This window comes from Biomphalaria glabrata, chromosome 1, assembly GCF_947242115.1.
Source record: "Biomphalaria glabrata chromosome 1, xgBioGlab47.1, whole genome shotgun sequence".
In the NCBI taxonomy this organism is placed as follows: domain Eukaryota; kingdom Metazoa; phylum Mollusca; class Gastropoda; family Planorbidae; genus Biomphalaria; species Biomphalaria glabrata.
Window position 1 is genome coordinate 51,103,685 of NC_074711.1, and position 12,845 is coordinate 51,116,529.

General features: G+C 39.4%; 2 protein-coding genes across 4 annotated transcripts; one reads left to right on the forward strand and one right to left on the reverse strand.

Moving 5' to 3' along the window:
- Window positions 1-290: 290 nt before the first annotated feature.
- LOC129924961 (mucin-1-like) lies at window positions 291-1,259 on the reverse strand. Its single transcript, XM_056022624.1, has one exon. It carries the CDS (start codon window positions 1,257-1,259, stop codon window positions 291-293), a length of 969 nt encoding a protein of 322 aa, XP_055878599.1.
- A 3,874-nt stretch (window positions 1,260-5,133) lies between these two features.
- Window positions 5,134-10,750, forward strand: LOC106075393 (uncharacterized). 3 transcript variants are annotated; one of them, XM_013236338.2, is made up of 2 exons: window positions 5,134-5,362; window positions 9,576-10,750. In XM_013236338.2, the coding sequence occupies exons 1-2, from the start codon at window positions 5,348-5,350 to the stop codon at window positions 10,371-10,373; spliced, it is 813 nt and encodes a 270-aa protein (XP_013091792.2). In that variant the 5' UTR covers window positions 5,134-5,347; the 3' UTR covers window positions 10,374-10,750. The 3 variants fall into 3 exon arrangements, with proteins under 3 accessions (XP_013091792.2, XP_055898458.1, XP_055898462.1); XM_056042483.1 differs by having other exon boundaries at window positions 9,579-10,750; XM_056042487.1 differs by lacking the exon at window positions 5,134-5,362 and adding an exon at window positions 5,409-5,762.
- Window positions 10,751-12,845: the final 2,095 nt, after the last annotated feature.

Genomic DNA, 12,845 nt, shown 5'->3' on the forward strand with positions numbered 1-12,845 from the left:
TCCATATCTTTTGCTAGGATATATTTGACTAACTTTACTTATGTGCTGTGTATTTATCAATCTCTCTCTCTCTATCTCTCTCTCTCCTCTCTCTCAAACATGGGGTTTGGGTTTAGGTTTGAAAAAATTGCCTCCCTCCCCCACTCAGCTAGTTATTGGACAAGGGCTGGGCTTTGGGGTTCATATGTGTGTCCCGCGGTCTTCACGATAGCTATTTATCTGATTGGAAGCAACCAATGTCGCTGTTGGCCTTAGCCAAATAATTGTCTATTTCTATAGCCAGTGATGCATCATTGAACACTGTATGCCCAGGTGATCGACTGTATGCCTAGGTGGTCGACTGTATGCCCAGGTGGTCGACTGTATGCCCAGGTGATCGACTGTATGCCCAGGTGATCGACTGTATGCCTAGGTGATCGACTGTATGCCCAGGTGGTCGACTGTATGCCCAGGTGGTCGACTGTATGCCCAGGTGGTCGACTGTATGCCCAGGTGGTCGACTGTATGCCTAGGTGGTCGACTGTATGCCCAGGTGATCGACTGTATGCCCAGGTGGTCGACTGTATGCCCAGGTGGTCGACTGTATGCCCAGGTGGTCGACTGTATGCCCAGGTGGTCGACTGTATGCCCAGGTGGTCGACTGTATGCCCAGGTGATCGACTGTATGCCCAGGTGATCGACTGTATGCCCAGGTGGTCGACTGTATGCCCAGGTGATCGACTGTATGCCCAGGTGGTCGACTGTATGCCCAGGTGGTCGACTGTATGCCCAGGTGATCGACTGTATGCCCAGGTGGTCGATTGTATGCCCAGGTGATCGACTGTATGCCCAGGTGATCGACTGTATGCCCAGGTGGTCGACTGTATGCCCAGGTGGTCGACTGTATGCCCAGGTGATCGACTGTATGCCCAGGTGGTCGACTGTATGCCCAGGTGGTCGACTGTATGCCCAGGTGATCGACTGTATGCCCAGGTGATCGACTGTATGCCCAGGTGATCGACTGTATGCCCAGGTGGTCGACTGTATGCCCAGGTGGTCGACTGTATGCCCAGGTGGTCGACTGTATGCCCAGGTGGTCGACTGTATGCCCAGGTGGTCGACTGTATGCCCAGGTGGTCGACTGTATGCCCAGGTGGTCGACTGTATGCCCAGGTGGTCGACAACACATTAGGGAAGTGAACACTTCTGGAGCATGGCGGCATTGACGTCACTTTGAACTCTCCTGATTGGTGTGTGCAAGACAGCTGTAAGAGCTCCATGAAGTGGTCATAGCTCAAACGTTTACAAACGTACCAAAAAGTATTAGACAACTTTTTGTTTCTTAAAAAAGCTATAAATATTTTTGTTTAATTTCGTTACCAATTAAATTAAATTAAAACTTTTACAACTTTTCATTATAAAAAAAAAATACACAATTTTAAAACGGAAGTTTTTCCTTTCGAAAACAAATATGGCCTATCTGCTCTGATAGTGCCAAATACTAGTTAACAGCATAATTCTGCACAGTAGTCATAACGGCAGTTCTGACTTTCTTAGCAGTCCATTTAAATATGGTAATTTGTATTTCAGAATATAATGTCATGGATATTTACAGTGACTCTACAATATAGAATGTTAATTTCATTGGAACAAAAACGCCTCAACTTAAAATAGAAAAAGAAGAAGTGCTTCATGAGTTCAGAATGGAATACAAGTTTGTAGTCATCATATTTTATTCTTTCACACAACAACAAAATCAGCTAAAAAAACGGGGCGGGTACTAATGTTGCTTTAATTTTTTCCCGGTCTGATGTTGCACGGAGCTTCTGTACCTGTCTGATGTTGAACGGAGCTTCTGTACCTGTCTGATGTTGAACGGAGCTTCTGTACCTGTCTGATGTTGCACGGAGCTTCTGTACCTGTCTGATGTTGCACGGAGCTTCTGTACCTGTCTGATGTTGAACGGAGCTTCTGTACCTGTCTGATGTTGAACGGAGCTTCTGTACCTGTCTGATGTTGCACGGAGCTTCTGTACCTGTCTGATGTTGCACGGAGCTTTTGTACCTGTCTGATGTTGCACGGAGCTTCTGTACCTGTCTGATGTTGCACGGAGCTTCTGTACCTGTCTGATGTTGCACGGAGCTTCTGTACCTGTCTGATGTTGCACGGAGCTTTTGTACCTGTCTGATGTTGCACGGAGCTTTTGTACCTGTCTGATGTTGCAGTGAACTGCTACCGCCTAAACTTGCATTGCGCTAAAGTTTCCGCCTAAAATCGCAGTGTGCTTCTGTTCCCACCTTAAATTAATTGCAGTGTGCACTTGTTCACGCCTAAACATGCAAGGAGCTTCTATCTCCACTTAAAATGTTCATCTATTAACAAGTGTAATGTCTTGGCTTCAGGGATATATGGACTTATGGCTTCATTTCTAGTGTTATGAAGTCAACAAATGAATCTTTGTGCGGCAACATTGGTAGTCAGTTTCAGCTTAGATAATTCAATTCAGATGTTCCTATGTAACTAGTCAGAGAAATGTATGATCAAATTGATAGAGTACCCGAAGACCAAGAAGTCGGCTATTTCAATGGACAATGTCCCTGTTGCCGGGAAACGCGAAGGTTAAAGGAACAAATGGCTAGGTATCCAGTAGGTGAGGGATCTACCTGGCTAAACACGCAAGCTGCCCATTTTCCCAATGTTCAAACGACTAACTGGTCAACAGGTCAAAGGGCCGGGTTCTCAGAAGTTCAGGGATCTAACTGGCCAGCTGGAGTTGCAGCTAAATGTCCAGTTTGCCAAGTAATCAGCTGGCCAGCTGTTCACGCGAATGGGTGTCCAGCTATCCACGCAGCTTACAGTCCATCTGGTCAGATGCCTGGTAGTCAGACAGCTAACCGCTCAGATGGTCATGGGGTAGTAAAAGCCATTGATCAATGGACTAACTGGTCACCAACTGGTCATTTAACGGGGTGTCCATGTGGTAAAGACAATGTCGCCAGATCGACGGGGGGTCAAATGATAGCACCACCACTAACTTCAGCCATTAGATGTTCATGTGGTCAGCAAATCCCAGCCACAAAACGACAGCTAGTACGGTGTCCATGTGGTGAAATAGTTAATCCTCTAGGTGGCCAGGTGCACAACAATGTTGCACAAGATTCTGCCGGCCAAGAACAAAGTAATCCAAAAGAGTCCAAGAAAGATTCCTACAATAGAAAGGTGTCTTCCCCCGTTTATGTCCCTCGAGTTTACTCGTGTGTCGTTGGTCCTTTGGATGAAGACAGCGACGCTGAAAAAGATTCTTTCGAAACTGAAGAGAACGATCTTGGTGGTGCCACTGCTGAAGGACTACGTTTTGATTCTACCCAAAACGACGACACTACACTTAACTACGTCAAAACTCTTCAGTGCATAGAATGTCAGGATAACCCACACCAAGCTGGCTACAACCTCAAGCTATTTCCAAGAAAATGTTTTAGAAATTTTAAGGAAAGATCTAGAATTTCAAACGCTGGTGTGCTGCTCTACTGTATACCAGTCGACGCCAGTCAAGTGGCAAACAAACAGGAGACCTGCAGAAAAGAGACTTCCGATAAAAAAACCAAGACTCATTGCTTTACGACCCTGTGCGAATCTGGAACCCAAAAACAGGAACCTGCTCCCCGGTACATGTACAAAACCGTTACTTTTGAAACCTTTGAAGAAGGTTATCAGCCCAACCTGGCCGAGATACAAAATAAATTTCAAACTTCAGACAATGCTATGTACAATGGAGCCCAACGTAAAGACAGTATGTCCGAAATACAAAGAAACTGTCAAACTTCGGAGAATGCTATGTACAATGGAGCCCAACGTAAAGACAGTATGTCCGAAATACAAAGAAACTTTCAAACTTCGGACAATGCTATTTACAATGGAGCCCAACGTAAAGATAGTATGTCCGAAATACAAAGAAACTGTCAAACTTCGGAGAATGCTATGTACAATGGAGCCCAACGTAAAGATAGTATGCCCGAAATACAAAGAAACTGTCAAACTTCGGAGAATGCTATGTACAATGGAGCCCAACGTAAAGATAGTATTCCTTCTATTCAATCTGACTATGGGATGTGTCCTGGGTATCAATTTGGACAAAACTCTAAGGCGCAGAGTGAAATGGAGATGCGGATTCTAAATTAAAACTCGTCTTACAATGCCTAGGTATCTATAAATACAGTATACTATACTGATAGTTTTATACATTGCCGTGGATATATTTTTAGACCAATATTTTTTTTTTTTAAAGTTATTATTGAAAAGGAAGTTACGAATAGGAAGATTTTTAACCAACACAGAACGTATAGAGATGCCTCCAAGAAGCATGCATATATAAATGAAATGACATTGTGTACATTCAATATTATAAAATAAATGTATTTATCAATACTATATTACGTATTACGTATATTCTGTTTCGTGTTTATTAATCAGATGTTGTTTATTTAATGTAAATTAGCTCTACCATACTTTATCTATTAATCATCGAAAAACCAATTTCTACCATACTTGATCTATTAATCATTGAAAGAAAGAAAATGATTCATCAATCAGCAATATTTACAGTTTTCGATCTAATTAAAATTGGATATAGAGGTCTAGATCGAGATGTCATTTGACATTTATTAAACAGCATTTTAGATTACTGAAGTTTACAAACTTGCAAGATAGAGAAATGTCCAGGGCATGGCGAGAGAATGAGAGGATTGACAAAGATTATACCCCGAAAAGTAGGCTATGGTACCGCATCTATGTCCCTCTTCTACAGTTTTGTTACACTAACAACTATTAATATCTATTAGATCATTTATTATACAACTTTCATAGGGAGTCATAAATAGGCACCCTACATCTTTAAAAGCCTATGACAAGAGCTATGACTATTAGTGGTATGCTAAATACAATATGCGGGGCCCCTGTCAGTCGAGGGGTCCAATTTGAGCAATCGGTAAAATCGGCCTAAGGAGGACCCTAAAGACAATGTCTTACTAATGACCAAGCTGCTTACAATAACATCGACAAGTTTGTTAGTAATGCAGGTGTAGCTGCGTAAGTTTCCTTTGAAAGGAAAGAGCTGAACACAATTCAAATAGACTTTCTAGTTGTACACCATTCAACACAGTTCGGAATACTTGAGGCTTGACTGAAGAGAGTCTTGCAAAAAGGATTCACATAAAATTCAGAACACGAAAACAGAATGAAACGAATAGAAAGTCACAGCTTCGGATAGATGACTATAGATTTAATAGATGTATATTTGTATGTACTTAGAGACAAACTGAAAAATCGTTGAGTTTTTTTTTAAGGAGTAGACTTACAATCTATTTATTGGATGCCCTTTGACAGGGTAAGTAGATACAATCAATCTAGATCTAGAAAGTAGAAGTGGTAGAAACTGAATCTAAAATTTATAATCAAGAATCTCTACATCTAAAACTGGATCATAATCATAATAGTATTAGATTTTAGATCCGTTTGTAAATATGTATAGAACAGCATAAGTCCTTTCTAGTTAAAATCAAAACATACTACTTTCTTTTTTTTGGAGATATAGATATGTCTGGCAAAGTCTTTCTTGCTTCTCAATAACAATAAATATCTTGAGATCACTACGGACATTACGTAATGTAATTTGAGCAGGTTGTTTATCAAGGACTCTGCCAAGTTTCTTTTTCTAAACAAGTTTTTTGTACTTAGAAACTAGTAGAACAAAAGTCTAGCAAGGGCAATTGTTTTAGAAGCTTCAGGTTTGTTTCTTTTTCTAGTCGCTTCATTTCTAGCATTTATTGTCTTTTATAGTCACCTGCTTTCTAGCATTTATTGTCTTTTATAGTCACCTGCTTTCTAGCATTTATTGTCTTTTATAGTCACCTGCTTTCTAGCATTTATTGTCTTTTATAGTCACCTGCTTTCTAGCATTTATTGTCTTTTATAGTCACCTGCTTTCTAGCATTTATTGTCTTTTATAGTCACCTGCTTTCTAGCATTTATTGTCTTTTATAGTCACCTGCTTTCTAGCGTTTATTGTCTTTTATAGTCATCTGCTTTCTACCATTAATTGTCTTTTATAGTCACCTGCTTTCTACCATTTATTGTCTTTTATAGTCATCTGCTTTCTACCATTAATTGTCTTTTATAGTCACCTGCTTTCTACCATTTATTGTCTTTTATAGTCACCTGCTTTCTACCATTAATTGTCTTTTATAGTCACCTGCTTTCTACCATTTATTGTCTTTTATAGTCATCTGCTTTCTACCATTAATTGTCTTTTATAGTCACCTGCTTTCTACCATTTATTGTCTTTTATAGTCACCTGCTTTCTACCATTTATTGTCTTTTATAGTCACCTGCTTTCTACCATTTATTGTCTTTCACCTGTTTTCTACCATTTATCGTCTTTCATCTGCTACCATTTATCGTCGTATGCCTGCTTTCTACCATTTTTTTGTCATTTTCCTGCTTTTTACCATTTATTGTCTCTTATATATTTTCTACCATTTATTGTCTTTCACCTGTTTTCTACCAATTATTGTCTTTCTTGTCATCTGCTTTCTGCTTACATTTAATTGTCTTTCGCCTACATCTACCATTTTTTTTGTCCTTCACCTGTTTTCTACCATTTATTGTCTTTCACCTGTTTTCTACCATATATTGTTTTTCACCTGTTTTCTACCATATATTGTTTTTCACCATTTTTCTACCATTTATTGTCTTACATCTACGACCATATATCGTCTTTTACCTGTTTTCTACCATTTTTTTGTCAATCACCTGCTTTTTACCATTTATTGTCACTCAGATATTTTTTACCATTAATTGTCTTTCACCTGTTTTCTACCATTTATTGTCTTTCTTGTCAGCTACTTTCTGCTTATATTAATTGTCTTGCGCCTAATTTCTATCATTTTTTTTGTCATTCACCTGTTTTCTACTATTTATTGTCTTTCACTTGCTATCATTTATTGGTGAGCGATTGGATGGTTGAGAATAAGCTCAAGATGAATGAAGACAAGACAGAAATAATTAAGATTGGCACTCGGAACAACGTCTCAAAAGTCGAGAGCACAGATCCCTTTTTTTTTATCACAAACTGCCAAGTTCCTTATGTCCGTGTAGTACGAAATCTTGGAGTTTTCTTCTATTCAGCACTATCTTTCGACCTACACATAAGTCAGCTCTGCAAAGGTGTTTATCTGCAGCTGCGCAGATGAGACCAGATCCGACCATATTTAACAACGGAGTCAACAAAAAAAAAACTATCTGTGGGCATTCATACTCTCCCGCCTTGACTACTGCAACGCCGTGCTAGCAGGTATACCCGATGACAAAAAAGCCAAGTTGCAACGTATTCAGAACAACGCCGCACGAATAGTACTTAGAAAAACAAAACGCGATTCTGCTTCCACGCTCTTGCGCACGCTCCATTGGCTTCCCGTGAAAGCGAGAATCAACTACAAGGTGGCCACACTTTTGTCTTTAGCGAACTGATCACTCCATCTGTCCCTCAAAGAGCCCGGCGATCAATGGACTCTTCTAGTAGTGCCACATTTCTCACTCAAAAGCTACGGTCTGAGGGCACGGACCAAAGGTTTGGAACTCACTCCCCATTGATCTCAGTCAGACAACACCCTACACTACATTCAAAAAGAACATTAAGACCTATCTGTTTAAAACTTTTTTAGAGTAGTTTGTCATTTTAGCTGTCGTGTTTGCGTTTGTAATGTTATTATAGCGCATTGAGCCTACATTTTGTTTGTTAACAGCGCTTTATAAATAAAATTATTATTTATAGATAAATGATTTTTATTTATTATCTTTCACCTGCTTTCTACCATTTATTGCCTTTCACTTTCTACCATTTATTGCCTTTCACTTTCTACCATTTATTGCCTTTCACTTTCTACCATTTATTGCCTTTCACTTTCTACCATTTATTGCCTTTCACTTTCTACCATTTATTGCCTTTCACTTTCTACCATTTATTGCCTTTCACTTTCTACCATTTATTGCCTTTCACTTTCTTTTATGTATTGTCTTTCTAGTCAGTTATGCTTTCTACTATGTTTTGTCTTTCTAGTCAGTTATGCTCACTACTATGTATTGTCTTTCTAGTCAGTTATGCTTTCTACTATGTATTGTCTTTCTAGTCAGTTATGCTTTCTACTATGTATTGTCTTTCTAGTCAGTTATGCTTTCTACTATGTATTGTCTTTCTAGTCAGTTATGCTTTCTACTATGTATTGTCTTTCTAGTCAGTTATGCTTTCTACTATGTATTGTCTTTCTAGTCAGTTATGCTCACTACTATGTATTGTCTTTCTAGTCAGTTATGCTTTCTACTATGTATTGTCTTTCTAGTCAGTTATGCTTTCTACTATGTATTGTCTTTCTAGTCAGTTATGCTTTCTACTATGTATTGTCTTTCTAGTCAGTTATGCTCACTACTATGTTTTGTCTTTCTAGTCAGTTATGCTCACTACTATGTATTGTCTTTCTAGTCAGTTATGCTTTCTACTATGTATTGTCTTTCTAGTCAGTTATGCTTTCTACTATGTATTGTCTTTCTAGTCAGTTATGCTTTCTACTATGTATTGTCTTTCTAGTCAGTTATGCTTTCTACTATGTATTGTCTTTCTAGTCAGTTATGCTTTCTACTATGTATTGTCTTTCTAGTCAGTTATGCTCACTACTATGTATTGTCTTTCTAGTCAGTTATGCTTTCTACTATGTATTGTCTTTCTAGTCAGTTATGCTTTCTACTATGTATTGTCTTTCTAGTCAGTTATGCTTTCTACTATGTTTTGTCTTTCTAGTCAGTTATGCTCACTACTATGTATTGTCTTTCTAGTCAGTTATGCTTTCTACTATGTATTGTCTTTCTAGTCAGTTATGCTTTCTACCATGTATTGTCTTACTAGTCAGTTATGCTTTCTACTATGTTTTGTCTTTCTACTCAGTTATGCTCACTACTATGTATTGTCTTTCTAGTCAGTTATGCTTTCTACTATGTATTGTCTTTCTAGTCAGTTATGCATTCTACTATGTATTGTCTTTCTAGTCAGTTATGCTCACTACTATGTATTGTCTTTCTAGTCAGTTATGCTTTCTACTATGTATTGTCTTTCTAGTCAGTTATGCATTCTACTATGTATTGGTTTGTCTTGTCACACGCTTGTTACCCAAGTATTTCTTTACTTTCTATGTTTCAGTTTCTTCAGAACTAACGATTCTTAGCCTACTGGTCCTGTGCAACTGCAGGAGATGGAAGCAGGCAGGATTAGAACTCTGACCATCTAGATGACGATCTAAAGTGCATAACATAGAACTAACATCTTTTATAGATTTAGTCATCAGACTAGTCATCTTTTCTGAGGTTTGCTGCCTGGTCGCGCGGGACTGTCGTATGGTCGTCTAGGTGGTCCCTGCCCCCTGCCATCTCCCGTCGTCCTGCGGGAGGTTTGAACTAGGAAGTAGATTTCTATCTATCTATCTATCTATCTATCTATCTATCTATCTATCTATCTATCTATCTATCATTTTTTTAAATTTATTTCCTTCTAGAAGAGACCTCACATTCTTCTCCTACGTCGGCTGATTTCTGAAAAAAAAATGAAAAAGTTCATAAACTTTTTAGCCTCTCCTTGGGGCAATAGATCATCAGAGACAGACTCGGATCTGAATAGATCGAGGAAAAAAAAGCCTCCAAGAAAGTCGGAAGAAGTTAGACAACGTCATGTCTCCGAGTCGGCACTAAGAGACGAGATAGACAAACAATACAGGCGGTCATTGGACAAACAACACAAACAAATTCTGATGTGCGAAACGTACAGTCATACTCTTTCCGTTCTCAACTCCTTCGAGTTGGATGATGACTATTTCGACTCGGATCCCCCCAAAAAATTCTATTCAAGATCGAATTGTCAGCTCCCTATTGATGCACACAAATCTACACGTAACGCTCAAATGAATGAAACTGTAACTATGCATGGAGCCAACAATGACTTTCAATGGTCAACGGATTTCTGTGGAGCAGAACTGCTTGGTACAAATAGTACAAACCAGGTGCGGCATGCACTAAGTGAAGAACTGGGATGTACAAAAGGCACTAACCAGGTGCATCATGCACAAAGTGAAGTCAAGAAGACAGCCAGCGAGAAGGGTACACTAAAGAACAATGTGCTGATAGAGACTCAGCGATCATCTCATCTATTCAAAGATTGTATCGAGAAGTCTGAAAGTGATGGATTTTATTCCCCAATCCCACTTGATAAAAACAAAGAGAAAGAATTTGTGAGCAAAGTCAAGATCTTTCTAGAACATCGAGACAAGCACCAAAAAAATAATAAAAATAAAAAATGAACTTTAAGACTTTGACATTGAAATCAACACAATTAGTCTTACTTGAAATTGTCTAAATTGAAATCAAATCCTTAACGACATTCATTTTGTGTGTATTTTGTTTTAATGGGACAGTTTCTGACAGAAAGTTGTCTACCACAATTTGAAACTGAATAACAAATTTCGTCTAGCTGTGAATGCTGGTGCCTGGTTTAAAAGAGTTAAATTCGTCTAAAAAAAGATTGCCTTCAACCTGGGCAAAAGGAAATATATAAACGGTATTGCGGCCTATTGGCTTACAAGTCCACTACAGTTGAAATAGCCAGTTATTTCTCTTGTTATGTGAAAAATCTTTATTTATTTCTCTATTTTGTGGAATATAAATGATTTATCTATAACTTTATAGTTTAAACGGTTTTCATGGTTTGTTGTTTTGATTTTGACATTTTAATTATAATCTATTAAAAACTCTGCCTTAGAAAACTTTTGAGTGACAACAAACTTGTTGATCTCTTGGAAGACATCTCGATATTGGATTGAATCAGGACGAACAAAAGATTATCATATTAACCATGCAGAGTTCAAGTTGTTTTAAATAAAGCAGGGTTTCCCAAACTGTTGTTGCAAACTGTACTCCTTTTGAATGTAGCGAAATTACAATAGATCCATATTTTCAATGCTGTGAAGGTGTCGCAGTCTAGACGGTTCACTTCAGATGACTTGGTTCAATGTGGTTCAGCGGTGTGGTTCAGCGGTGTGGTTCAGCGGTGTGGTTCAGCGGTGTGGTTCTGTACGGCGCATTTACGACTGTTCGGTGTGGAGTAGAGTCAAGACGGCAATCTATCTGCAATCAAGTCCGACATAACGAGCCTGGTGTGTGACGTCAGAGTCCAGAACAGTTGAGCCCAACGCAAGCCCAGGACGAGACGGAGAGGCAAGTGCAAGAGTTGATACGGCGGTACGGTTGTTAATAAACGGAGAAATATTTTTGCAGTCTGTGAAACTTGTTGCCAATTGTACAGTTTTGGCTGTTGATTTATTGGACATTAAAGTGTTACGTTATTTTGGAAGCCTGAATCGTCTAATTCCATTCCCGCAGAGGTCTACAAAAAAGGTGGATTAGCCCTGACTGAAAGACTTTATGCGCTGTTCTTACATATGTGGGAACAAGAGTTAATACCACAAGACTTTAAAGATGTCACAATTGTCCATCTATACAAGCGAAAAGGAAACCGCCAAATATGCGACAACCACAGAGAAATATCTCTTCTCTCTATTGCTGGGAATATCCTCGCACGCATCCTACTAAATCATATTATGCAACAGGTAGAACATGGTCTACTTCCAAAAAGCTAGTGCGGCTTCAGAAAGGAGCGTGGAACCATTGACATGATCTTTGCAACAAGGCAGCTCCAGGAAAAATGCCAAGAACAAAATGCTGACCTGTTCTCAATATTTTGTTGACTTAACAAAATCATTCGAAACTGTTAGCAGAGAAGGACTCTGGAAGATTATTTCAAAGTATGGATGTTCACAAAAATTCATATCCAAGGTGATGGCATGAAGGTTTGTGTCCAGGAAAGTGAAGAGCCACCAGAGCCCTTCGAAGTATCAAACGGGGTAAATCAAGGCTGTGTCCTAGCACCTACACTGTTCAGTATCATGTTCTCCGCTATGCTGACAGATGCATTCACAAATAGAAAAACATCTGAATATCATACAGATTTGATGGTGGCCTATTCAACCCGAGGCGGCTTAAAGCAAAATCAAAAACCAATTTAGCAGTAATCAGAGACTTGCTATTTGCTGACGACTGTGCCCTAAATGCCTGCTCTGAAAATGATCTGCAGAGTATCGTCAGTGACTTCTAAAGAACATGCTCAGGCTTTGGCCTTAACATTAACACAAACAAGACTGAAGTCTTATATTTGCCTGCTCCAGCATCAAGATAGATGGACATGATAGAAATGCAGTGGACAGATTCAAGTATCTTGGCAGCACACTCTCCAGAAACGGAAAGATCGATAACGAAATCGACCTGCGTATCGCCAAGGCCAGTACATCCTATGGCAGACTGTCTAAAAATGTCTGGAACAGACGAGGTATCACCACAAATACAAAGCTATGGATCTATCGAGCTGTCATCCTCCCTACATTGCTCTATGCCTCAGAAACGTGGACAGTGTACAGAAAACATGCAAAGAAACTGAACCACTTCCACATGACATGTCTAAGAAAAATACTGAATGTCAAATGGCAAGAAAAAATACCAGATACCAAAGTCCTTCGAAGAGCTGGTCTGCAAAGCATCCACACTACCCTGATGCAGGCAGGACATATCTGCAGAATGGAAGACCGCTGCATCCATAAACGGCTCCTGTATGACAAATTAAGGGAAGGAAAGCGCTCACAAGGCGGACAAAGAAAACGCTTCAGGGACACCCTCAAAGCTTCTCTGAAAGAGCTCAGCATATACCCAGCCACTTGGGAGAC

What these genes read in the sequence shown, in the direction of transcription:
- LOC129924961 (XM_056022624.1), bottom strand. Translation starts at nt 1,259, where the DNA reads ATGGAGCTCTTACAGCTGTCTTGCACACACCAATCAGGAGAGTTCAAA.